Here is a 27,847-nt window from a genome sequence, read left to right as displayed (position 1 = left end):
TAACACTTGTTTTGTTCCATCAGTGTGGAAGTTTGCCCTCTACTGTGTCAAACAGGTAATTGATGTGGCTACTTTAAGGGATGCTAAGACACAGAGTTATATATATTTTTCTCCTACTCAAGGGGTGATAAACTAATTGCTGCTGAAGAATATGGGGACTTAGTGCAGACATTTCATAAGCTCCCCAATATTTCTCCATCTGATCATGCTCCCCTGCTAGTTGTTTGGGGATGAAACCTTTGCAGAGACATTGGAAACCTGTTCTTTTGTAGAGTGAATGCCTTCTAATTGAAGGTTATTACTCTGTTTAATTCTTATTTTGGGCATGATACTGAGAAACCCCATGCACTGCAGAGGGACTGGGACCAATTTCAATGGTTCCCTATTAGATGAACGAACGCTTAAAATGTCAAGTAAGACATGCTCGACAGCTTTTAAGAAAACATTCATCTAAGCGAAACCTAAGACTCTCAAAACAAGGAGTTTCGAAAAGTTATAGTTGGCCAGCTGTCAGGAAGCCAACGGCTGATGTCAGAATGTTCACAGTGTCTAGTCATTCTTACAGTCCTCCACAGTGGTGCAGTCTCGTCGTTCATCCTGTGTAATATTATGACAGTCCTCCACTGTGGTGCAATCTTGGAGTTGGTATATTTAAGTAGGGGGGTGTGGGGGGGCACAGCACCCCACATTGGTGAGTGTGGGTGGCAAAGCCCCCCACTTTATTTTGTTGATTTGTTTTTGGTTTTTTTGGGGGGATGAGGTTTTAATGGTGTACAGTACATTTTAGTAGTCAGCCGTTGGCTTCCTGATGGCTGTCCAACTATAACTTTTCAAAACTATTTGTTTTGACATTATGGGGTTTAGCTTAGATGAACTTTCACTTAAAAGCTATTGAGCATGTCATGCTTAATATTTTAAGCATTCATTCATCTAATATAGACCTGTTTAAACATATGTTAGCAGATTGCATTAGACTGGTTAAAGGCAGATATCATAAGGAACAATTTTTCAGATTTTTGTTGCTGCATAGAAAAATTTGTTGTGTACTTTGTTTAAATGCTGTCAAGAAATTCAGCATACTCGGGATATATTCTCTTTTGCTAGTCATAAGCTGGATCATTTTGTTGCTAGAAAGGTTCATACAGCTCTTAGAGCCCTTAAAATATCACATTTTGAATCTGTCTACAAGGCTTTTCAGATCTTCGACCTGGACTTCAACAGTAAGTTCATAGCAAGCAAATCTGTAGAATTAAGGATATTTGTTCTGGGGTGATGTCTGACTTCCCTGTTGATGTACTAGAGGCCTTCAGGATTTTTACATTGGACTGTAATCTGCTGCACATACTACTCCAGATCACTTAAATGGCATCAGAGATTTTCTAATTGACCTCATATGGGGTCACTTAGCTACAAGGAAAGCAAGGGACTGGTTTCCCAAATTGCAGCAGAAGAGGTCACCCTGGTACTGAGTGGTCAGATGAGAGATAAGACTCCTAGCCTGGATATACTACCCTTGTTAGTTTTGAATTTGGACAAAAACAACTTTGGTTTTGAAGTAAATGACATTTTCAAGGAAATTTATTGATCTGCTTAAGGGACTGTATTTGCATTCTGAGGTTTGTAAAAAGGTTGGCACTAAGTTATCAGACTACTTTACACTCAACTTATAGTTAACAGGGGAACCCCCCCCCCTCCACACACACACACGCATACACCCATATACGTTTTGCTTTATGTAATGATCCTCAGGCTATCAAGCCATGTTCAGCCCCATTTAATAGGTATAAAATCAATGATCAGGAGATGAAACTTGCACTTTATGTTAATGGCCATCTCATTTAGTCCTTACCCCAAATGAGATCTTTATGTAATTGTCAGAAAGATTCAGGCATTTGGTGGGCGGTCTGGATATTTCATATCAAAAGCAGAGCAAGCCTTCCGCTGGTACGGCAAGTGCAATGGCCCACAAGGCAGCAAGACAAACTCCAAAAAACAGCCAGCACTCAAGTAGTGGTTCAAAATTAAGAAATACTTTATTTAGAAGCAGCCCAATTCAAAACAGACAAACTAGTTTCGGCACTATAGCCTTCATCAGTGTCAAACATTGAAAGAACACAATCTGTTAATGTGAATTATCTGACATCTTGGAAACATCTTTCTTTATTTCCATTTTTGAGTGGACCTAACAATATGCTATATCTAGGTTTAATGTCTGAACCTACTCTACAGGATTCTTCAGCAGAGACTTTTAAAGACATACTTCAGAGATCTACACAGTTGTTTTAGTAATGGAAGGGACTATGCTTGGACTTCATTCAGAAGATGCATGTGGTTTCCTGGTTTGTCCTGCCTCTGGTGTTGTACGCATCTCTGGATACCCTATTGCTTTCTCCTAATAAGTTTTTTGTTGATCTTAAGGGTGATATCACATCTTTTATTTGGGATGGAATCCATCTGTCTATTGCCTGGGTTGAGGTTACATGTCAGAATGTGTCCAGCTTCCCTAGAAGAGGTTGCTCTGTCAAATTTTGAGCTTTACAATCTGTCAGCTACACTGAAACTCTCACTTAAATTAGTGAAACCACAATATTTCTAGACCTGATAAGAATTTTTTATGGTTCAGGCAGGTGGGCCAAAACTCCTGTATAGATCCTTTTGCCTACAGTCAACCCCATTGGGATGGAGTAGGGGATCTAGCCATTCAGTGCTCCTTTAGGTCTACTTTTGATGCCATAATGTTCTCTAATACCTTTGGTTGTAAGACAGATGTGGATTCTATCCAGTATACTTGGGGCTGGGAGTATAAAATGTCTAGCTACTGAAAAATGATAGATCTTTTCCCTCTGTAGTATTTTGAGAGCAGATCTTGATGAATTTCAGTGGTTACAGACATGGGACAGGGGTAGGGAAGACTGTGAATGGGCTTTGTCTACACTAGCTGAGAAAGCCAGATCCTTGACTTTCATTAGTTAACAAGAATGACTAGCCTCTCTGGGTATCTTATTCTGATAACTTTAGGAGAAGCCTACCTGTTTTGAAGGGTATAAATTCTAAGATATATAAGATTTTGATAAACGCTACTACTTCATCTGCTAATAAGTATAGAATCTGGAGGGAAAGAGGATTAAACATTAACATGAGATGTAAAGTTGGATGAACATCATACAAATTCCATCTTATGCTAACAAATAGACATTTTAGGCTCTTTAGATGACAGAGTTTATTTAGGTACTTTTGTACTTCATCTAGACTCTTTTGTTTATTCCCAGGAACAGTTTCATATTGTTGGGGGTGCTCAGAAGGTTTGTTGCAGGACTATATTCATATTATTTGGAGCTGTACAAAGTTATCTGAACTAAAGGATGAGATCTCTACCTCGCTTGAGAAAATGTGATCAGACAGAATGACTCAGCTGCCTGATTTTTGACAGGGCATGCAGTAAGACAAGAACTGGATTGACATCATAATGCTTGTAACAATTAATGATGTTTGTGAGTAAGAAAGATATAACCAGGTCATAGAAGGGTATGTCTTTACCCTTGGTTCAGGAGCTTAGACTCAATGTATAATTTTTTTGCAGTCTGGAGTATAGCTGCAGTTAAACTAATCTGAGAGTCCAGACCCAGGTGAATTGTGCATCCTGGTTACAGGCATCTTTTACTTGATTAAGCAGATGTCAGAAGAGATTCTTGGCATTAATATTCATCTGGCAGGTGATGTTTCATACTTAGTCTCTATAAGCGATTGGTTTAGCTGAGTTTCTGTTTTTGTAGCTGCTTATTCATTAAATAGTATGTTTAAGTAGTTAAATGTTAGCTTGTTATGCATTTGGTTTATGTTATTTTTTTCACATTGCGGGTGTAGTTATTTGGAAAGATAGGATTATCACTGTTTTGTTTGTTTACTTAGGAGTGTTTGATTGTTATGCTTGTTTATGCTTGTTTCACTTGCATTTGATTATTTCTTTTGTTTCTGCTAGTTTCATTTGTGTTATCTGTCACTTGTCCTTGCTCTTTTTTTGGTTCCTAAAAAGTTATTATTATTATTTTTTTTTTTTTTTTTTTTTTTTTTTTTTTACAAAATAAGAGTATTGGTAGAACTTAAGGAGTTTAGTTGGCAAAACAAATTGCAAACTGTTTTGACTTGTTGGATCCTATCTTAAGAATGACTCATTTTGGACCATATTTGTTATTAGAATCTGAACAGGCAAGTTACTTGGCTTGCATATTTTATTTATTGAGTAACAGTCATACATATTGTGAAGTTTTGCATTCTCAGTGTAGACAAGTAAATACAAACTTGGTTAAACAGCTAGAAGTATACTCATACATACAAACATGGTGAGGGTGAACATATTTAAGGGGAGATAAGTCTGGTAATAGTTCCTAGGGATAAGTACCCTAACCTGGTCAACTAAAATAAAAATAACTATTAAAAATAAGGTATAACACTATCCATGGGGATCTGCATTATACTAAAGAGATGAGGTTCCTGCTGATATTTTAAGGACCATGTCTGTAATTCTCAGAATAGTGGACCTACTCAATTACAAATGTAGATGAATGGTGAGGGTTGCAAGATTGTTTAGATATGGTTTATGTGTCAAGGTGTGTAGCTCTGAGTAACTACAATCATTCTTGGTGTATTCATCCAACAATTTTGGACTTAGTGTTGTATATACTGTATATATATATATATATATATATATATATATATATATAGAGAGAGAGAGAGAGAGAGAGAGATCAGTGATGGGATACTGGGAAAAAGCCCATCTGCAAAAATCTTAAAAGGTGTAATGGCAAGTTTTGGAAGTTGTCATTGGTATGCTCTATATCTGTTGTGAACATACTTTATTGTACTGCTGATAAGTCTGCATTTTGCTTAGTATTTTAAATTTAATGAATAAAAACATGTTTGCATTTGCTAGTTTGGCTTTAATCACAGCTTATTTTTGAAAGATTAAGACTCATGTATTAGTTCTCAAACTTATGAAAGGTATCTACCATTCTGAGTAACCTAGTGGAAACAGCATTTTTCTGAATGGAAAATACAAGGCATTTGTAAAACTAGTTTAATTACACCACTATATATATTCAGTGCTGTTACAACCATATTCATGTCACATAACAGGTCTGTTTTCCACAGGAGGCTTGTACAGAGGTCACAGTGGGGGCATACTGGAAGCTATTCTAATCCCACACTTTACTCTTCATGCAAATTCTGTAAGTACTTAACACAGACATTTAGCAAAACAGGGTGCCCACTCATGGATAATCATCCACCTTAATATTGGAAAATTGTGGCTAGTTATTGCTCCTGCAGTCTCTGTTCTTATGAACATCAACAGTCTATATAGGAGGGCTGTGTCTGTATAACTTGAAGGCAGGAACTTGCTATTCCATTGCACAGATGTGGATATTTCCTCATTTTGAACGTGGCTGAGCCATAGTGCTCCTACCACTTCTGCCAAAAATCTTACAATAAATCTTGCACGTCTACATTTCACACCTCCTGACTGGGTCTATATTATATTCTCGAAAGCCGACAATGTTGAATCTGACATTGTCGACATGAGAATATCGAACGCTCAGAATCTCGAGCGTGTAAATGGAAATCTCCGTAAGGGGAGATTTCTGTTTACTGTAATGTAGTGCGGTCTCGGAGTTGGTATATTTAAGTAGTGGGGGGGGGGTGGAGGGCACAGCCTCCCCATGTGGGGGGTGCAGGGGAGCTTGCCCCCCTGCTTAAACTCGTTAGGGTACTTTTTTATTTGTATTTTTATAAGGTTGATGTTTGAAGACATCGACCATATGGTGTCAATCATATGTTGTTTGATGTTTTCAAACGTCGATCTTATAATATAGACCCTCCTGACCAGATAAAATGTAACTTCTAGCTCTCAACACAGCTTTTGCCCAAAACACTCTACAGACCAGACACTACTGCCTAGCATGTTGCTGAATATTTCTAAATTTCATTTAATTGTGGCAAGTTCTCTTCCTGACCTCTTCTCGCTTTTGATTGGAAGCTGAAGGATTCACTTCCATTGCCAAGAAGTGTCCGTCTTGCTATCCAAGACAGAATACATGGTTAGATAGATGGAAGGGTTCTCTAAGTGTCTCCCAATGGATCTTGGAATTCCTCAGGTCTTTGTGTTAGACCTACTTCTGTTCAGAGTTTGTCATTGATATAACAAGCTACTATGGGGGTTCAGTATGTAGATGATCCCAACATTGCACTAACTGACCATATTGTTAAATCTGTTATTTTTAGTGTTGCATCTGAGGTTTTACTCATTACATCAATGGCGTATTGTAATGAGATTGCCCCTTAATGCCACAAAGACAAAGTCGATGTCATCCTCCACTAGGTATATTCAGTCTGTCGTGCTTGATTCCTCTTTAGTCATTATTATTGTTAGCACTCAAAGTTGGTCAATGATGTATCTTCAGATAACATCCCTTGACCTCTCTGTCAAATGGAAAAGTCAGTTCTAGTGGCTGACTGGTTCTATTACTGTTAATACGTTAAATTTAAGAAGCATATGAACAGTGTGGTAAACAGAAGTAATCAAAAACTTGGCAGAATGTAAACAGCAGTAACATTTCTCTTACCAAATGCCAGCCATTCAGTAGTAAATTTGCGCATTCTTCCTTCAGTCTTCTACCTTTCCTATATACTCCTCATCTTCCTATAGAACATCTCCCATCCTGTCAGGGTGAACTTGAACAAAGTTACAAAAGGGTCACATGATTTGCTGCAGTCTGCTATAATTAAGCGTATCACAATTTTTTCTTTGCCTAATCTGCACTGATTGAAACTGAACCATTGGTTGTCTCTCATACAACTAAAATGTGTCCATAAACTTCTGTGTTTTGCTTGGAAGACCACTTACCTTGAATTTAAGCCATCCAGTGGTTGCCTTGCTACTGTTCCACAAACATAAAATAAGTTCATCAATAATGATTATTCTGTTCTTGTAGGAAAGCTTTAGAATCAACTTAGGAATAGACCCAAGGAAAAAAATGCTAAGCGTGAGCTAAAAGTTATCTTCAGTTGCAGCTGAAGTGTTAACGTAGCTTTACTTGAGTTTTGCCCCTGAACATTCACCATTAACAGACTCTACAGTGTTCTCAATCTATTTTGAAGGTTCTACTCCTATTCATTACTTTTCTGTTGACCTCTAGTCTTCCTCTGTGAACTCCCCATAAGTTGCCACATCTTTCACTCCATCGATCTATGCCACTCAATAAAATAATCACCAACCTCAGTTTTTCATATTATGTTTTTTTATCAGTTAACTCAAGATTACAAGACCATTTTCTCAAATGTATGTGAGCTAGCATTACTCTTACACATGCTTACCTTCTACCTTGTTTAACATACTGTTCCCAAATATTCACAAATCTTAACTCCTCCCTACTTACCGAGCTAGAGACAACCTATCATAAGATAGGTAGATTCACAGCTCAACAAACCTATAAATCACACTCCTGTCTCTCCCTAAAATACCTGAACTGGCTAGACCTACCTCACCTGCTTCTCCAATCTCAGCGCCAAATCATCCACTCCATTCTATATCTGCCATCTTTGTGTCCAAATCTGTCATCCCTCATTTCCAATTAATCCCTTACAAGACTTGTCTGAAGCACATCCCAAGATCTACTAAATGTTTACAAACCCAAGTCAAAAACTGGTTGCAACTTGTATAGTTACCACTCCTCTATTGCATGGAACAATCTCCCACTAGAAATTATGACCCTTACACACCCTGAACAATTTAAGCCAGCCACAAAAGAGTACTTTAATAAGCATAGAACCTGCCTCTGTACTCACCCTCCCTGACCACAACCATCTTACATAATAACCATCATCCTCCATTACTCCTTACTATCCTTCCCACAATCATCCTGTCTCTGCAGACCTAACTGAACTAGTCCTTTTCCCCTAACTACCTCAAATTTATTTTATTTCCATATCTATAAATATCACTGAAGTTACTCTAATTTACTTTCTTATTTCCATACCTAGAAATACCTCTGAAGTTGCTGTAACAGTGTGTGTAATGCATAATATGTAGGATATACAGCTTACTTCCTATGCTCTTGATGTAAGTTAATAAGCCTTTATCAGCTATTTGCTCTTAGATTTATAAAATCTTTTTATTACCTCATGTTACTTGCTATTCTTAGTTGTTATCTGTCTTTTGTTTTTATATTTTTAAATTTTTGTAACTACTGTAAGTGATTTTAAATTACCATAGGATTTCTATGCTATTTTAAACTGTTTGTACTACTTGGGGATTTTCTCCCTGGGCCTCCACTGAAAAAGGGCATTAGCTCAGTCGGACATTCTCGGTCAACAAATGTAAAATAAAATAAAAAAAATAATAAATAAATAAATAAATAATAGACTCTGTTCCATTTGATAACCTTGTTAAGGTACCTTGATAATCTAGTATCGAATATATTCAGTTGTATCTCCACATCTATCAGTAAATATTTTTCATCTATCTTTAAGGTTTCTTTCCAGCTGTTTTATTTAGTAAATAACCATGAGTTAATTAACTAGCATGATGCATAGGATAGGTCACATACAACCCTGACTCGCTTAGCCTACATTTTATGAAGGCTAGATTACATTACATATACTAATTCTAACTGCAAGTATACTGTGGATATGTAGTTACATTTACTGGTTAGTTAATTCTGTGGTATTATAGTGTTCATACATTGATTGCATAGTTTATTTACAGCATATTGATGTGTTTTAGAGTTGTAACTAGGACCGGAAAAGGTGGACATCTACCATGGCCATAAGCTGTTAGGGGGCACACCTGAGAGATGCCAGTGTTGTGGGTGTATAGTACCAACACCAGGTTATGAAAGCACCAAGATACTGTGGCTTCATAAATGAACAACGGTATTGCATTTACAGTCACAATGGCCGAAGGACTTCATTTTGTGTGTGTGTGTGTGTGTGTGTGTGTGTGTGTGTGTGTGTGTGTGTGTGTGCGTGTGTGTGTGTGTGTGTGTGTGCACGTCCATTAATGCAGCAAGATGCTTGTTATAGTTATATCAAGCAGCTAGCTGCAATTAGTCACCTAGCTATAATTCTGATATATATTCATAATTGTACATCTCATAATGCTTATAGTTATACATCTTTTTAAGCTAAATTGCTCTGTACTCCAAACTTTCAGTGTTGTATTTTTTATAGTGTAGTTTTTGCTCTTGGGACTCCACTGAAAATAAAACTTTCCAGTTGGATGTTCCCCGTTAGCAATTGTAACTAATCAATTTATTAATTTACATCCTTATAGTAATAATTATAAACAATCCATATGGAAAATAATAACTGTATATACTCCAAGGTGACTTAATTGCCCTTAATTTATGAGATGACTCATTAAGCCAAATAATTTATGTTGCTAGGCCGATTCATGTCATACTATGTGTAATGTTAGTGCCTTGCTACAAACCCAGTTTGTTCTGGGAGTTAAGCTTAAATAGATTTGTGTTTCTAGAGATTTTAATACTGTTACAACATTTTAAAATGAGAGAAGAATAAAATCAAGGCATTCCTTAAAGATGAGGGCCATCTCCTTAACAATTTGGGAAATGCATATTGAAATAACCCAAAGCTCAGAGCTGCATTTTGTTTGAATACATAGACTGGTAGTCCAAGCTGTTTTTAGTTACAGCTAAATTATTTCGTCAGCTTAAACTCTTTAAAATACTCCATGGCCTGATGCACTGGCATTTTCTGTGCTGAGTTACACTAAACATTATCTACAGCTCCTTAATACATGTGAAAGCTGACACTTTTCAGGTGTAAAACATCCATTTACCTACACTGGCAAGCGCAATTTGCTTACATTTAATTAAGTTTATATTTTACAGAACTGTATTCACCAAGGATATTCAAACAAAATGATTAAGTGTCCATTTTCACTGAGTTTTAAATAAAGTTTAATTGATTAAGTAAGGTGTTGTAAGTAATTTGCATTAAATGAGCAGTGGCAGCTGAATAATGCTTAAAACCTTTTTGCGTTACACATTACAGAACAGTTTAAAATGTTTTGTAGATACCGTTAACAGAGAGAATATGCACTGATAATATGTCCAAATGTCTGCTTTCTTTAGTCTGGTCTGGTTTACACCGAAGAGGAGTGGGAACGAGAATGGAACGATCTGCTTAAACTGGCGTCGAGTCAGCCTCGAAGTCAGTTCAGCAAAAGTGGCGGGACCAGTGGTGGGTAAGTTTACAGTTACGGCATCAGGCACAAGGTGATCTGACTGGAAGAAGCAAGTCACTGCATAGCACTGCAGGGTGTTCTTACCAGTCAGAAAAGCAAAGTGTCTTTAAAAATGAATAACATTAATACACTTTGTAAGGATTATAGAATAACTATACATATAACATGATTTGTAAAGCTTCTACTTATATCATTAATGAAGTGTCCTTATGTATGAGAAATATAATGTGGAATTTAAGTGCACTGCAACTAGTATGTTATATTTGTTGGGGTTGGCATAATAGTTTACCTCACAGACTCAACATGTAAGGTTGGATTCTCATCTTTTAAGAAAAAGTGGATAGGCTTAAAAGGGCTGCAAGAGCAGCTAGCCTAGTACTTACCTATGAATCTATATAAAATGTTCCCAAGGCTCTTAAGCCATGAAAAAGTTTGTATGAAATGGCTGAAACAAATGTACTCATTAATTATTTTGGAAAATTTTGGCAAATTAAACAAATAAATGTATGCCTTTCTTAAGTTTTCTAGACATTTGCAGACTTTATCTGAAGTACTTTCATATTCCTTTGCCCTATGTTCTGCTTTCAAACCTAGGTCTACATGGATGTGTTCAGGGTTATTTAAACCATGCTCCTTGTCATAGTTTATAATTAGAGAGCATGTATTTATAATTCTCCTATGGTATTAGACAATACAGCTGTAATCAATAGAAAGCCAAGAAAACTGCATAATTTCACACAAGGCAAACCTAAGCCCATCCATAGTAAATGGAGATCTGAGACACTTGACTATTGACCTTTTAAATGATTGAATTAGAGTATATTGAAACATAATCAGGAAAACTCAGTAGATGGCACAAGGAAAGTCTAGTGGGGTGCAAAGCAAAGACAGAAAGATAAAGAAGATAGTCATCAAACACCCATCATAAGGGATGTGCAACAACCTGCTCACTGATACACAGCACATCAAAAGGGGATGGAAGAAATGCTTCCAGCAGCTTCTGAAAGAAGAAAACCCCACGAAAGCTATATTGTCCCAGAGACAGCCTATGATGAACGAAGAAGAGCTTACCTTAGAAGAATTAAGAACAGCAGTTAGGAAAATTAAGTCATGGAAAGCAGTAGGATCAGATGAGATAACTGCAGATATGATCAAGATGTTAGGTGAGTTGGGGAGAGATGTCTCCAGAGGGTATTCATAGCAGTATGGTGAGAGAGGTGTATCTTAGGTGACTAAAGGAAGCTCCTGCTATGGCCAGTGTACAAGATCAAAGAGGAGATTTACCACTGTGGGCAGTATAGAGCTATCAAACTCCTGTCACACTGCATTAAAGTTCTGGAAAGGATAACTGATAAATGAATATGCAGAGTAATAGAAAGTGAGATGAGACATGAACAGTCTGGATTCAGATCAGGATACATTACAACCAACCCAATGTTTGCAGTGAGACAGATAGTTATGAAGCTTGAGATGAGGAAAGAGTCGAACTAGACATTCCTAGACTTGGAGAAAGCATATAACAAGGTCCCAATAAAGCTGATATGGGCAGTCCTGTGATGGTTCAAAGTCCTAGAAATATGGGTAGAATTAGTGCAGCCACAAGGACCCAGTAACATAAGTACAAATAGTACTCAGGATCTCAGAAGGGTTCCCAGTGGGAGTGGGAGTAGGTGTGCATCAGGGTTAGCTGTGAGCATAGGTACTGGAAGCTGTTGAAGATTGGGGGGGGGGGTGGAGGATGAGAGCACTTAGTGATCTAAAAAGGGACATTTTTTATCACTACTTACTACCACAACATAGGTTCACTTGGAGGACATTTAAGATTAGCCAATTCCTTTTTGTGTTTGAATTAACATTTCCTGATTGGTCTTACCTATCCCATGGCTGATAATTATATATTAGCCCTAGTGAGAATAACTGTGATCATACCATAGATAATTTGAGGGGACCCTTGTAAGGGATGCAACATTTAGGAACTGCCTCTATCCATTAGTGGCATGAAGGGCAACCCTGGAGTACATTTTCTATTACCCATCATTAGATCCAAGTTGCATTTGAATATGGGTGGATGAGCTTTGTTTTATTTGTATGGATAGTCTGTTCTAGGAACAGTGGTATTCTCTGTGATATATATCCATCTGTCCACAACATTCAGTTTAGATACCTGGACTGAGTATTTCTGATGCCATTTGATTTGCTGATGTTCGGTAGGTCCATCTGTATTAGGTTGGAGGATGCCTTATATGCCAGGCATGTCACCTCTAAGCACTTTGTAGGATACTGAGTATAGTAATAAATCTTTGAGGTGGTCCATGCAAGACCTACTGTTTAGGACTTGTATCCTTTTAGTAAAGCATCTCTGAAGATATTCCAATTGTTGCATGGGGCTAGACAGATACATGCCAAAGTGGGCATTATACAAAATGATTGACCTAATGAGAGCTTTGTAAAGGGGGGCAACAACATCTGTAGATCTAGTCACAATCAATTTGTTTATAAGCTGTGCAATATAGAAAGGCTTTCTTATGACTCTCGACACATGCTGGTCAAAAATTAAGTCACTGTACATACAAGTTCCCAAATGCCAAACAATTGGGTCAGTTCTCAGAGGGCATTGTCATGATTTTGACACCAGTTATTATTTTGGACAAACCTTTCTGCATGATGGTTAAGTCATCTGGGGATTCAATAACTGTTCCTAGCTTGGAGTCATCTGAAACTTAGCTGGCCAAAGTCCTTTGGTATTTCCTTTTACTTTTGATATGTATATGCCAAACAGACAAAGTCTCAGCACCGAATCCTGGGGGACTCCATTGGTGATTGGTCTCTTCTCATATTTTGATCTCCTGCATCCTGTCAGCAAGTTGGCAATCCAGCTGGTGATGTAAGTGTTTGCTCCTACATTATTCATCTTTTGTACTACACCTGAGTAGGGGATTGTGTCAAAAGGCTTGGCAAGGTCAAGGTAACTGTTTTACCTTCATCCATTGCTTTGGTAACAAGAGCAAAGCTTAAAATTTGCCCATGATTATGAGCCTTTCACACTTTACTCTGGGCTGTTTTCAAACACATTTTTAGGGCCATGCATACATGTATGCGTTCTTTGATTCACCTTCCTGATTGTATTAAATTATATTCATTGTATAATACAGCACCAATTGTTAGAATGTGTTTTAAATTTGTAGCTTTGAACAGTCTTCTAGTAAGCAATGAAACAAAATGTGTGAATCAATAATGACAAAACTACCCATTTCAGAAAATTTCAACCATAAAAAGCTACTCAAACTTCTGTCATTACAATCCACCAATATCAGTAAATATGCAAAAGCTCTGTGGAAGTAAGTCATCTAAATCATTCCACATTAAAGGGATCTGTAAATAATGAAGAGGTTGCTGCTAGGAAACAACTTTATATTTCATTGTTTCATCTACAAATAAAGTGGCTGTTGCCCTTGAAGAATAATGTGCCTATGTTACATAAAAAAATAATAAGCTAGTAATATTGCAATAGGGAATGGATGGCAAACTGATAAGTTCATAGTTACTAGGTAATCCCTCCAGAAGAGGACATTCACAGGACTGCAGCATACACTCCCGTTAAAGTACAACACAGTGCATCAAAAGTAAAGCTACTACCTGTTGTGCTGCTAACGGTGCAAATAGACTTGGAATAAGCAGCACTAAACTTCTATTCCCCTGAAGCTCTCAGTTCCTTGTAAAAGTTATTTAACAGGAAAGTCCAACTTGGAACAAAGCTAATTTTCAGCAGAGGCCCAGGGAGAAATGCACTAGATGCACATCTTTGTAACATGGCAGGAAACTGGAGCACCTAGAAGAAACCCACACAAACACAGGGAGGACATACAGACTCCACATAGAAGGCACCCCAGCCTAGAATCAAACCAGAAAACATCTTGCTGTGAGGTGACAATGCTACCATTGCACCATCCACTTGACACAACTAAATCTCTCAATTTCACAGCAGAAAAAAATCTGGAATAAGAAAATATTTATTTGATGGTTGGGGGGGGGGCACAGGCCCAAAACCAGGGATACATTTTAAATACTGCTTGTATAACCTTAGAAAGTTGCTGAAATAGTGTTTTGTGTTACCATGTGTTTCCAAAAAAGATAGGAAGACTGAATGTTTTGTGTTACCATGTGTTTCCCAAAAAGATAGGAAGACTAAAACTTAAAGGGCTATCATTATTTAGTGAATTCCATTCTCAGTGATTTGCCAGAAAACCACAAATTTTAAGAGGAACAGACCAAAGGTATGAGCCAAATATTTTGTGAAAATCTAGACAGTTGAGGCCTATGGACTAAACTCCCTGAATCACAAGTTGTGGTGTGGGTAGAGAATGCTGGCACCTGTACCTCCGGTGCAGGGTTTCAGCCACAAAAATTCTAACCATCAGTTAAATGTAACTGGGGCATCACACACACATGAGCCACCAGCTACTTACATAAATAAACAAAAAAAAAACAGCTACATATATAAATAAATGGAGCACTAGCTGCATACATAAATAAATTGAACACACCAGCTACTGAATTAATAAATAAATAAATGGACAGCCTTGGGGGAAACACATAAATAAACCTCTCCTTAATGTGGATGATCTGCCAGCAGGCTTGATGTGATTCAGTAGTTGTTTCTGTGCACTTTTGTGTTTAAACAGAGTGTGACGCACTCATGAGTCCTTACAGGTTTTGCAGCTGTAAAAGTGGGGGGAGCACTATGGTTCCGATGCCTATGGCTGTGAGCCCACTGCTGTTCATACTGGTGATGGACTACATTAGCAAACAAGTTGGAGGGGACAGATCAACTAAACTGCTGTTGCAGATGATGTGACATTACAGGCAGACTCTGAGAAGCAAATGTAGGGGAATGAAATCCAAAACTGAAGACACATAGATGAAACTAAGAACAGATAAGGCAGTTGTAATGGCAGTAAATGGGGGAAATCAGAAGAAGCAGGGAACTGAGATAGAAAGGAAAATAGTGGAACAGGTACTAGCGTCAAGTATCTGGGTGGGGTCATGAAGAGAGATGAAGTCTAAAAGAGAAGGACAAAGCTAGAATCAGGGGGGCTGCAGCCAACTGGCACAGAATGTCAGGGGTAGTGTGTGACAAAAGAATGCCAAAGAAGCTGAAAAAGTAAGGTGTACAAAACATTGGTGCAACTCAGACTGCTGTATGGCACAGAAAACTGGGAAGCATAGGCAGAGCAGTTGAGAAAGCTAGAGGTGATGGTGATGATGTGGTTGTGATGGATGCTAGAGGTGATGGTGATGATGTGGTTGTGATGGATGCTAGAGGTGATGATGATGTGGTTGTGATGGATGCTAGAGGTGATGGTGATGATGTGGTTGTGATGGATGCTAGAGGTGATGGTGATGATGTGGTTGTGATGGATGCTAGAGGTGATGGTGATGATGTGGTTGTGATGGATGCTAGAGGTGATGGTGATGATGTGGTTGTGATGGATGCTAGAGGTGATGGTGATGATGTGGTTGTGATGGATGCTAGAGGTGATGGTGATGATGTGGTTGTGATGGATGCTAGAGGTGATGGTGATGATGTGGTTGTGATGGATGCTAGAGGTGATGGTGATGATGTGGTTGTGATAGATGCTAGAGGTAATGGTGATGATGTGGTTGTGATGGATGCTAGAATGCAGTCTGTGAGACACATGAATAAATGAGGACATTAGAGAAGCTCAGGTAGCTCCAATTGCAAAGATGGTCAAAGGAAACAGATTACAGTGGTCAAGGTGCATGTGCTGGAAAGTAGAAGACAATCTGTTAAAGAATATTTGGGACAGACAGAAAGAAGGCAAGAGGAACTGAGGGTGTTCAGCAAAGGGTTGAATGGATTGTGTGAGAGTAGACCTGTGGGCAGTCAGGCATGACTGTCCAAGAAGGTAGGAGAGTGGAAATGATTCAAGAGAGATGGTGACAGTTGATGTGGCACCCAAGCCCATGTAGAAAAATAGAAAAAGAAAAGTAGTTGATGATAATGGTGACAGTGATTCAGGAAGAGTCTGGCTGTGGCTGTCTGAAGACAAAAATATCGCACATGAAGTAGTGCATTGTAGCCCAAAGCTGATTAACCATGCATTCACAGTGGCACTGCACAACAGAGTCAAAATAGTCCATTCATCTTCTTGTTTTTTATCTCCTCACCCATGCTGTTAGTGTAATGACTGAGATTGTGCAATGCTGGTCATATGACCCACTGAGCCCAGTAGCATCCATATAGCATTCTCATAATTATGTATGTACCACTAAGAGAACAGCTTAGAGCCCTATGTGGGCTATACAGCATAGACCCTGCTATTTTATAATAGAAATGGAATGGATATACAGGATAGTGAGGGGGGTGGAAGAGCAAGCAGGGGAACACACAGAAGGGCAAGGAGAAAGAAAGAGTAACATGGAAGGTGGAAGAAAGGGTATCTTTTGGGGGAGAACTGTTGCCTTTTTAAATTTTTTTCCCACAAGGGTAGAAATGGAAGGTAGCCGAGAGAAGGTGTGAGCAAGAAGGAGGGTTCAAAAGGGGCAGAAAAACAATCACAAAATATTGGCACAGACCAATAGGGGTGGTGCTGTCACAAGTAGGTAGGGGAACACAACTGAGAGAAACAGACAAAGGTAGCCAATTAGTGATGGGGTGGCTTGGACTACAAACTGGAGAGGTAGGTAATACACATGAAAAATGATTACCATGATGGGGGGGTAGCATGAAGTGCCAACTGACTTCTGCATTGCTCGGAGCTACTTGTAACTTAAGGCCTTTCACCTCCATAACTGCCATTATTCCTGGGTCAGCAGGTTGCTCTGCTGGCCATCATCAGGCAACTGTGTGACTCTGCCAGAGACTGTGCCACAGGCTGCCAATGCAGGTGTCCAATCAATAATTCACCAATGCCATTACCTGCCCCATCACCTCTTGCCAGGTGACATAGTGTGACCCACTGGTGGTACCCCACTCTACACCCCCTCCAGAGACAGACCAATATAAGGCATCAGGGTATCCTTCAGGTTTCCCCCTTCAAAATGGTGCACATCACTCTGTCCAGAGGCTGGCCTGGACACATCTGGGGAACCTGCAGCCAATGATGAGGCATGTGGACAACGTGGTGGTTGCTGCATATTCACTGCTGCAAGAGAAATAGCAGAAAATATAAATGTAAATGGAGAAAAAGCAATAAAGTTTAAATAAAAAGTAAAAAAGTGGACATCCATGGAGAGAGATAGACAAAAAAGAAAAAAAAAAACAGTTATCAATAATATGTACTCTCCACTGGTTAAGTAAAATGATGTTTACTGTGTTGTAGCAAACAGGGCAGAATGTACAAATCTGACAAGCATGTACTTAGTACAGCAGAATGTTTGACACAAAGGCCAAGATTAAATTGCCTAAACATTTGCCCACATGTAGGGCATGTGCGTAATACCTGTGCTGCAAATAGTGGCCAGAAGGGTAAGGGAAGATGGGCTAAATAACCATTGGAGGATGAAGTGCTCTTCCCAAAAAAGCAACTATCAGTTGTCAGACATGCAGTAGGAAGTAGCACCCAACATGGCACCATAGGGATCATGCCCTGGAGACACAGCCACAGATAGCAAGATGTCATGACATCTGGTGGTATTAATATACAACAACATAGGATATCCACTAGTAATGTAAACCACTAGCTCACTGGATACATGCTCAAGGTGTGCCAGGTGTAACACGCACCAACAGGTATCTTGCATGGGCACTGGAAGAGTAAGGCTGTACAAGCAGACTATATCACTGTGCCTGAATGGCAGAGTTAAGGCCATGGCCATGGCATGTAGGAGGGCAAACAATCTGGTCAGAAATGGAAAATGGTACCCAGCATGCCAGTGGAAATCCTGTTGCCAGCCCAAGCACCGTTACCATAACACCAATGGCAATCAATGGAGGCAGGCTGGATAGTAGAAAAGGTCACCCTACACTGACAAAGTATGTGATACATATGAAATAACAAACTATGTGCAATAGATACATTTAGTATTAGCAATGCAAAAATGTGCAAAAAGCGGGTCTCCAAAAATTTCCAGCACCTCCTCCTTTTGCTTACTCCTACACCTGAACAGTCTTTCTTAGCACTTACTGCAAATCAACTTGTTATCCTCTATCTAACCAGGTGCTGAAAAGAAAAACAAACAGAAAAAAAATAAGAAAGAAATCCATGCCCAACATGCCCTTCATATAACTGAACATTTATGCCTACCTAATTACAAATCATCACCTATCAGTTCCAATAACTGTAGAACTCTGGTGGACCCTCACCTCCTCCTCCCCTATCTAAGTCACAGGGATCCCTCTTCAGTTTGCTGTAATCTCATTAACCTGCTTTGCTGATCAGACCTACCTATGCTGTTTATATCTACATTGAACACATACTCACTGGAAGTTGTTTGTTTTCCAGTAACCATCCCCATTCATATTTATTCTCATAATGCAGTTCATTGTCACTTTAAGAAGCTTCATCTTCCATATCTAACTTGCTACTAGTCAGTTACCCCCTTAGCAGCTCCTCCCTCAACTCCAGTTCCTCTCCCCACTATATTTTAGTTTCTGTGCTTTAGCATGTCTTAGCACAGTCTCCCTCATACCTGCCACAGGCTAACTACTTAATCCAAACCTTCTTATCTCTTCCTAGCCTGCCTTCCTCTACCTTGTCTCACCATTCCTTTCATAACACATTTGTTTGGAGCAATGTCTAGTTAAGTGACTTGCTGAAGGTCACACAGTAGGCACACAAAAGGCTGAGGCAATCAAACCTTGTACCACAGAAACTAAAGCTCACAACCTTAACGTCTTCGCCAACTGCCAGCTACTCTCCTCTCTACTCTCCTGCTTGTCTTACATCTACTACAGTCATTGCCTCTAGACCTTATGCACCAGTCTTCCCTTTCTTTATCTCATTATTCCTCAGGATTCTCCATCTCTGTTCCATTCTCATACTCCATTTCTTCCTATTTGCTCCATTTGCTATCCACTCTTACTCAGTTCTTCATGTCTAGTCTGCTGACTACCTCCAACTTTCTGTCCTTCCACCTTATTTCTATTGCTCTACTCAACAATGCTGGTAGTAATTGTAATTCATCTCTAGCAGCAGTGTAGCTGAAACCATTAAATCCTGAACCCCAACAAATTCACAGTGAAAAACGTCCACTCTAGTTCTAAAGCACTGACAAATAGTTATTCAATTGTTATAAATATAAGTGGCAGAGCATTTAAACACTGATCACATGATAAACGCTAGCCAATAGAACACATCACATACTTAATACTAATTAAAATATCTTCTGCCTACAGTTTAGAACTAGTTTTATCCTGACAGTAATTTTCAATTTTCATGAAGTAATATTATTTGATTTGTTATATCCACGGGATCCCATCATCTGATCACTATTTAATGGCTCTGCCACCTTTTAACTAATTTCCAGAACCAGATCGTGATTCTGTCTTAATAACTGCAGATCAGTTTATTCTGCTGTCATCCAAGTCCTGGTCTCCTTCATCCTTTCCACTCCAGACAAACAAAAGCACCAGCTATCTCCCATTGTCTTTTTATACTGTCTTTACACAAGGCTTTTGACATCTTCCAGGCTCTTCTTACCTTTAGAAAATGCAAAAATGCACATATTTATTTGCCTCTATCTCACCGTGCCTCTGACATTTTTCTGTGTGGTGCTATCCTTCCTGCTCAGCTCTTTATGGAATCCCGTTGAATTTACAGATCACACCTTAACATCTTTCCACATCCAGTGCCTCTTTCTATAAATCCTCAACCTCCATTTCTTGCTTTCTCTGTACCCTTTATCTTTCAAGCACCATTGTCTGCGTGCTGTGCTTCCTCCCCCCCCCCAAATCTCACTATATAGTATACAAATTCTTCCCTACTGATCTCTTAACAACCCCAGTTTGTTTCTTCATAACACCTTTACCATAGCTGCACCATACCCTCTCTATTTCTCATTCCTTCCTTCCTTCCTATCTCACTATGACGTTATACACCATCTAGTGTCCCTCCCTTACTGCTTTATTGCACAGCTTTCTATCCACTCTTGGAAACTGCATACTGTCAAAAAAATAAAACAACTTTATTTACAAAACATGAACATAGCATCAGATACTCAGTCACAATTCCATCCACAAAATTCATTTTCTAAATTACTTGCCTTGCTGAGGGCAATGGTAACAGCCAACTGAGCAGCTCAGACAAGGTGTCCCTCTCATCCCCGTGTTATACTGCAGGAGCCCAAGCATCCCAAGCACATTGTCAGATCTCATCATGCTTGTAAACTCAGGCTTCACTCTTTGGTCTCTCACTAGTAGCATGCACCTGTTTCACCTCCAAGAGGTGCAGCCCAGGGCATCCTAACTTAGTTTCTGGAACAACTTGTCTAATTTCTCTCAGTTTAAAGAAAGAAATGCTGTCAGGCTGCCAAGCTCCTTACACTGTCATGGAGAGTTAATTCAGCATCTTTACTGGAAAGCATTTCTACCTTTTATGTCTATATTGTCATTTTTTTAGTCATTACTGAGGACAGGAGACCATAGCTGGGGATGGGGACATTGACTGGTGAACTGAGAGCTCTGTCCTAGGATTCTACTCTCTCTTCACCATCAGGAGCCCATGCAATGCTTGCTTAAGTGCTACTACTTTAACTTTCCACTAGTTAATTTCCTTATCCCTTCAAATTTCTTTCATCCTTGAAGTATTACTTTGTGACTCGTGACTCTTATCTGACAGTTTTGCACTAAGGACTCAGGCCACAGTGTTTGATTCTCTCAAAATCAGCTTGCATATTGTGTGACCGTGAGCAAGAGTTTAACTAGCTGTCTCAAGATACCTATATCTGCACTTACTGAATATGATAGACAGTAATAACTTCAAAAACTGACATGCCCATTACTGCATACATACATATATTATATACTAAAATATCTATAACTATATCTTATCTATCTATCTGTGTAACTATGAGATCTCACATAGGAATAGTTTAATGCTTATATAGCAAAGTACTATATCTATATAGGAAATGTCTTTCTCACCAGGTTAGTTGGTGCAGCAAATATGACATGCCATGAGACAGAAAAATCAGTGAAGAAGCTATTGATGATATGTCCTTTAATGAAATGAGCCAGGCCTTATAGACAGGGAGGGAACATAATGCTACAGAAACCTTAATATCCTATAAATATATATATATATATATATATATATATATATATATATATATATATAAAAGTTTATACATACATAGATATACATATAAACATATTTATATGTATTCATAGATATACATATAAATTTATGTATATACATGCACAGACGCACACACACACACACACACACACACACACACACACACACACACACACACACACACACACACACACACACACACACCCATAAATTCACACTCACATGAAAAGATTACATCCCAAGAGAAAAATGATGATTGTAAGAGTTATATTCAGAATCTCAATGCCTTATTTCACCGATAGCCGGAGTGCCGAATTTTAAACCAATGATTGTGTATATTGATTGCATGGAATATCAATTCACATAATACTGAAAAACATCAAATGACAGTGATACTTTATACCTCCATACTTACCTTCAGTTAAACCACAGAGAAGATATACCTGAATTCCCCAGCACCACCATGAACTGAATATGCGAAATGCAAAAGTAATCACAGAAAGGAATCACACACACCCATATTATTTATTTATTTATTTGTTTGTTTGTTTATTTATTTATTTCCATTTGTTTACTGGGAAAGTCTGACTGGGCCTAAAAATAGCCCATTTTCAGCAGAGGCCTGGGTAGAAAAGCTCCACAGAGTAAAAATAGTCTTAGTACAATAATCATATCAAAGAACATTGATTTCACAGTACAACAATAATATTAAAAATGCATAATGTATACAAAGCAATATTCAAAGTAGGATACATGTTGAGGAAATGAATGCTAGGTAACAGAGTAGAAATAAAAAACTAAGGAATATAAAATTAGTATAAATAGGATGTACAATAATAAACTTTTGAGAAAAAAGGGGAAAAAAAACAGTTGCCTAAGATGATAGAATTAGCAGTAGTAACTGAAAGAGGAATTAAGAAGTATAGTAGAAGGAGAAAGTTGAGTAGGGAATGGGGGGAGGAAGTAAGTGAGGGAAATGAGAAATATTTATTTAAGCTATTGGGGTACAGATGCAGACGTAATTCATCACACCCCTTTGTTCTCACAATATAATTGACATTATATCTCATAACTAGGAGATTCTGTGGTCAAGGACACAGGCATCTGTGATGCCACACTTCAGTAGACATTCGAAAATGAGACTGGCAACAAGGGAAGAAATTGTAAGGTAACTATAACTTTGTTTTGCAGACTTGTAAAGCTTTTGAAGTATATACTGTTCCTTAACGTATTTCAAAAAATTCCTACCCTCTGGTGGAGATGAGTTACTCAAATCATAGAAAGCCTGAAATATCTCATTCTGAAGAAAGACTAGGGTGACCAGTTTTTCAACACTGAGTTGAAATTGACAGCATTGCCCATACACTGTAGCTAACCTAGTTTGTTATAACTTTCTCCAAATATTCTGCTCATAATGGAATAGGCAGCCCTTGCTAATAGCACTAGGAACATTACACTGAATGCTGTTAATGGCATCTATCTCAAAGTTGCACATTACAAACCGCACGCCTGCCTTTAAACCTGATATGCTCAACATCTCATAATTAGCTTTCTACATTAAACTGTAAGCGCTGAGGATTTATGTGTCATCAGGCAGAACAGTAATGATATGCATTTACTGTACACCCCACATTTGATGAAACTGTGTATGCTGTAAAGCTGAGGGCATACCTTCCATTTGGTGAGGAATGTTTAATCCATCAGACAGATTGTTGCTGTACTCAGATTCATCAGGTTCAGCAATGTTGTAAATATGACAATAGTGATCCTACAACATGTATCTGACAGTGTCTTTTGCATAAAAAACATTTTCAACACATACATCTCCACTCCAAGAGTTGTTAAAGTGAGCTGTTGACCTTTGTCACCCATGGACTCAGCCGTTCTCATCATATTCACCTACTAAAAGAGAGTCTGGCTAGATGGGAAAAACACACTTGCTTCGAGGGATGTTGTTGACATCACATTGTCCACAACAAGGCAAGGGATATCTTTGGAAACTGCTGCATGCATTCTGAGATCTGCACATCACCTGTACTTTCCTATGTCTGCGGCATCTGATAGATGGTGGTGAGCAGACAACTTAACTAATTCCTCCTCACAGCAAATGGTGAAGTGACTGCATGTCCCTTACATTTCTCTGACTGATTGTAGTGACAGATCCAATATTTCGTATTTTTGCTTACTTTCTCACAATGGTAGAGATAACCGTCTATAACTAATGCAAGTTTACCTTTTAGGGATGGGACAATGTTATAGGTCTGCCCTGTTATTCAAGTATCGCTGGAGGTACTGCAGTGTGTCGCCATTATTGAGTTGAATTCTCAAGTATTTTACTCAGTGTCATGGAGATTATTGCATTCAACATTGTGGCATTTCAACATTTTATCCTTTCAACAATTCAGTACAACTGATTAGTTATCCGTGAAACAAGTCATCAAGATTCTGAATGTAATCCAATTGCATTATGCTAGTAGCTGTAAATAATACATGTTTTGGCAAGTAAATATATGACATCAGAAACAGAAACTGGAACATATCTTTCATTTTTAACATCAGTTGTTCAAAAAGACAGTAGGCTTATAGTGATTAATAAATATTAAAAACAGAACTAAACTATAATTCACAAAGTGGAAATACCAGTATCCCCATAGGAGAAAAATATTTTTTGAGTTCTGTGAATATAAGACAGTTGATAGCAGTTGTTACATAAAACAGAGTACGTATGCAAGACATGAGTAATGAGAGGGATACAATCAGACTCAAGTAACACCTCTATGACCATTGCATGACCTGTATCAAGATACTTGAAGAGCACTTTTTTCAGATTAATAGTTGGGCTTGTTTGATGACCTGAGATTTGGAAGACTTGCCAGTTTTTCATTAGCACAAATCAGAGTCTCCAAAATGATTGCTTTGCAAATGGGTTTTGGCAAGCACTATGTTTTCTAGGCATAGACTGTGGATAGAAGTACAACATACCATTAGTAATTAAACAAACAGTGATGTGGATAATGTTTAGGTGAGTGACAGACAGGACTTCATTTCCAGCCTGTGCCGTCCTTTATTTGACACATAAGATGACCACAAGTGAACTTTGACATACTAGTGAACTTTGACATACTAGTGCAGCATCTTTCAGTTTGGAGGTCTGACGTGAGTTCATATTAATTGAGTTATAGCAAAGGCATACAAAAGGCTAGAACGTAATCTTTGAGCACCCAGTCATAAATTTTCTTACTCTGTGTAGTAAGCAGACTCTTTTTCTGTTCTGATAAGTAACTGTTTTGAGGCACTTTTAGTGCTACATCATAGCTGATATGAGAAATGTAGCTTTTTGCTCTGGTCATACTGAATAAATCATCAGCTTATGTAATGATATTTGGTTCTGACTTCTCCCTAATGTGGAGAGGAATGGGATAAGATTGGCTGATCTAATGTACATACAGAATTAGTTTTGATGCACTCAAGCAGTCAATCATATTACTGAAAAATGAAGTAAAAGCAGGCACAGTTAAAGGAACCAACATTTTAGCTTATATGAGGTGGCTTTATGTATGGCTTGAGTACTATTCTCAGATAGCAAGTGAGCAAGTGATAGACTGGAACAATCAGACCAGAATTCTTCTGCATGATAAAGGAGTGTAACGTCATCGACATGTCACACGCTTTAGTGAGATCTGTGAATGGATTCACTACAGATGATTTTTTTTTTCATTTCAAAATTAGTAAATATTAAGGAGAGATAACTAAGTTCCATAACTGGGGTGGAATTCTTATTGAAAAGACAAAAGGATTTTACTGGCTATTATGTAGTGTAAGATGTATCTATTACCTCTCTTTATTAAGAAAAGATAACATGGCACAAATATTTGCTAAATAAGCAGGAGGGACCTTCTTTAAAGAAATGGATAACCATAGCAAGTTTTCAGATTTTGGAAGTGTAGGCCTTGTGAACTGAATTTTTGACTTGGGATGTTGAGTACTATGGTATTAGGAGATAGTTTCATGTATTCTGCTGGAGGTGCTCAGAAGTAAATAATTGCAGATTTCTGTTTTTTTACAAAGTTCTAAATATGGCTTGGGGGTAAGGCCATTAGGCCTGGTTTTAAGTCCTGTGTTTCTAAAGTACAGCCAAATAATCCACTAATATTGTGCTGACAAGGTAAAAAAAAAGCCAAAACATGTCTAGGCATTATTTTAGGTGAAGGAAGGGTTCCTTTTAGGACCAGTATCTTGCCTGCATTTATAACATGCCTGAAAAAGCAGGATTAAGATTAGCATTTACACACAAGGGGTGAAATCAACATTCCGACAAATAAATAAAATGATAATGAACTTTGTCTAGAACTACAAAATCCACAGGTACATTATGCACAGACCATTGGGTTGAAACTTCTAGAAGTCAAGTAATACTGCTCCATTACTAGTTTGGTCAGATTAAATAAGGTGTTGGAATATAGTGAGTTCCCACATAAATCAACTTCTCCATGGATACCAACATTACAATTTCAGGTTAATAACCTTTAATTTAAGGAAAGACAACCATACCTCTAAACTGTCCTGAATTACTCATTTTTTACCGAGTTTTGGGGTCGAAATAATAGGGTGCCATGATTCCCGAGTGGCAACCCTTTATTTCCGATTTTTTTCTTTATTTTTTATTTTTTTTTATTTTTCACACTTTGTAAGCTGACATCATCACATACATGATGGCGTCAGCTCATCAGGGCTACCAACATGTCCGAAACAAGCTTTGCACACCACGCATATATTTCCGGGTTTCCAATTCAAATGCTTTCCAAGCGAGCGGGAACAGAAAGCAAGGATGTATTTTCATTTAGAAGGCTCGCCGAGCGAGCGGGAACAGAAAGCAAGGATGTATTTTCATTTAGAAGTCTCACCAAGCGAGCAGGAACAGAAAATCGCTGAAACGGATTTACTCACTCCTGGCTGAACGGAGATGAAGTAAGTATGTGCAGAAAGGATTTATTTTATTTAGAAGCCTCGCCGAGACCTTTACTCGGTGTGTGTGTGTGTGTGTGTGTGTGTGTGTGTGTGTGTGTGTGTGTGTGTGTGCGTGCGTGTGTGTGTGTGTGTGTGTGTGTGTGTGTGTGTGTGTGTGTGTGTGTGTGTGTGCATGTGTGCGTGTGTGTGTGTATGTGTTTGTGTGTGTGTCTGTGTTAAACTGCAGGCATTCATATGAGTACATCATGTCGTGCTCTTCTTTCAGGCAGCAGAGACGGTGCTATAACATGTCCTGGTTCATAATTTGTGGGTTGCATAAGCACACAAGGTTTTCAGTCATTAATATGGGAACGTTTACATGACGGATGTTGGAACTGAGATCTGGACTGTATGAGTGGTGGAAAAGGACTGGCAAGCTGTCAGTGGCATTTTTATAGTGTGATGCACAATGTCACAAGGATAGCAGGTGAAAAGCATGCAAGTGTCAGGGAAAAAATCTATCAAACTTGGTTGAAAGAGCAGTAAACCTACCTGTATCCCTATCCAGGGAGGGTCATCCGTAATGAAGAAAATACTGTTTGCCATATTGTTGACCTTTTGCATACCTTATGCATGACTATGTAAATGGCTGACTATAATGGACATTCAGAACTAGTGAATAAATGCCTCACAGGTAGTGGTGTTGTAAATGACGGTGCCAAGTAAAAAAGAAGGGTATTGCTCAGCTGAACGCAATTAATGAGGGAGTGAATGGAAATCAGAGTGAATGGAGATCTGAGGCTGACTGTCTTGCTTCAGTACAGGAATCTATAAAAACAGTGTCACTAAACTTCAGTTTCTGTAGAGAGAAACTCTTCCGCTCGAGTTTTTATCTGTATATTTCTTGTATCCTATTTTGAGGATTTGTTTTACTAGCAAAGTGTTAGGCTTTTAAGTACATATGGCCAGTCATTTTCTATTTGCTTGTATGAAGCTGAAGCATAGACTGAACAGAGAGGATCCACCCTCAGCAAGTTGTAAAACAAAGCTAATAGGAAATAGAATTGCTCAGTAAATCAATAATATTCTTAGGTTGTCAAGTACTTCCCCAATCCCATAATGTACCACACTGGTCTTCCTTCACAAATCTTTGTTGCTGCATAAGTCTCCAGGCTTTATTTTTTTCTAAAAATAGCATTTAGAAAGGAAGTGAATGTGTGTACTAATTTTTAATCAATGTCTACTAAAATTCCATTGCCTACTTCTTTTGCTACTTTGTTCACATCTAAACTTTTGGGCCTGGGCCCACCTTAATGCCTTTACAGTAAGGAGTCTGAACTTGGGTACAGGGTAAAAAGAGCCTAAAGTCCCTAGCCACTAC

The 27,847-nt window shown here is 38.5% G+C and overlaps 1 protein-coding gene across 1 annotated transcript in view; it reads left to right on the top strand.

The window, feature by feature from the left end:
* OTUD7A (OTU deubiquitinase 7A) overlaps window positions 1-27,847 on the top strand; it is a 999,311-nt gene that overhangs the window by 385,318 nt on the left and 586,146 nt on the right. Inside the window, exon 7 of the mRNA XM_044078484.1 lies at window positions 10,149-10,261. Coding sequence (XP_043934419.1) covers window positions 10,149-10,261 — 113 coding nt within the window. The remainder of the gene's footprint in view (window positions 1-10,148; window positions 10,262-27,847) is intronic.

Source organism: Protopterus annectens, chromosome 7.part1 (genome assembly GCF_019279795.1).
Source record: "Protopterus annectens isolate FY-2018-M chromosome 7.part1, PAN1.0, whole genome shotgun sequence".
NCBI lineage: Eukaryota > Metazoa > Chordata > Ceratodontiformes > Protopteridae > Protopterus > Protopterus annectens.
This window is presented reverse-complemented; position numbering and strand designations above follow the sequence as displayed.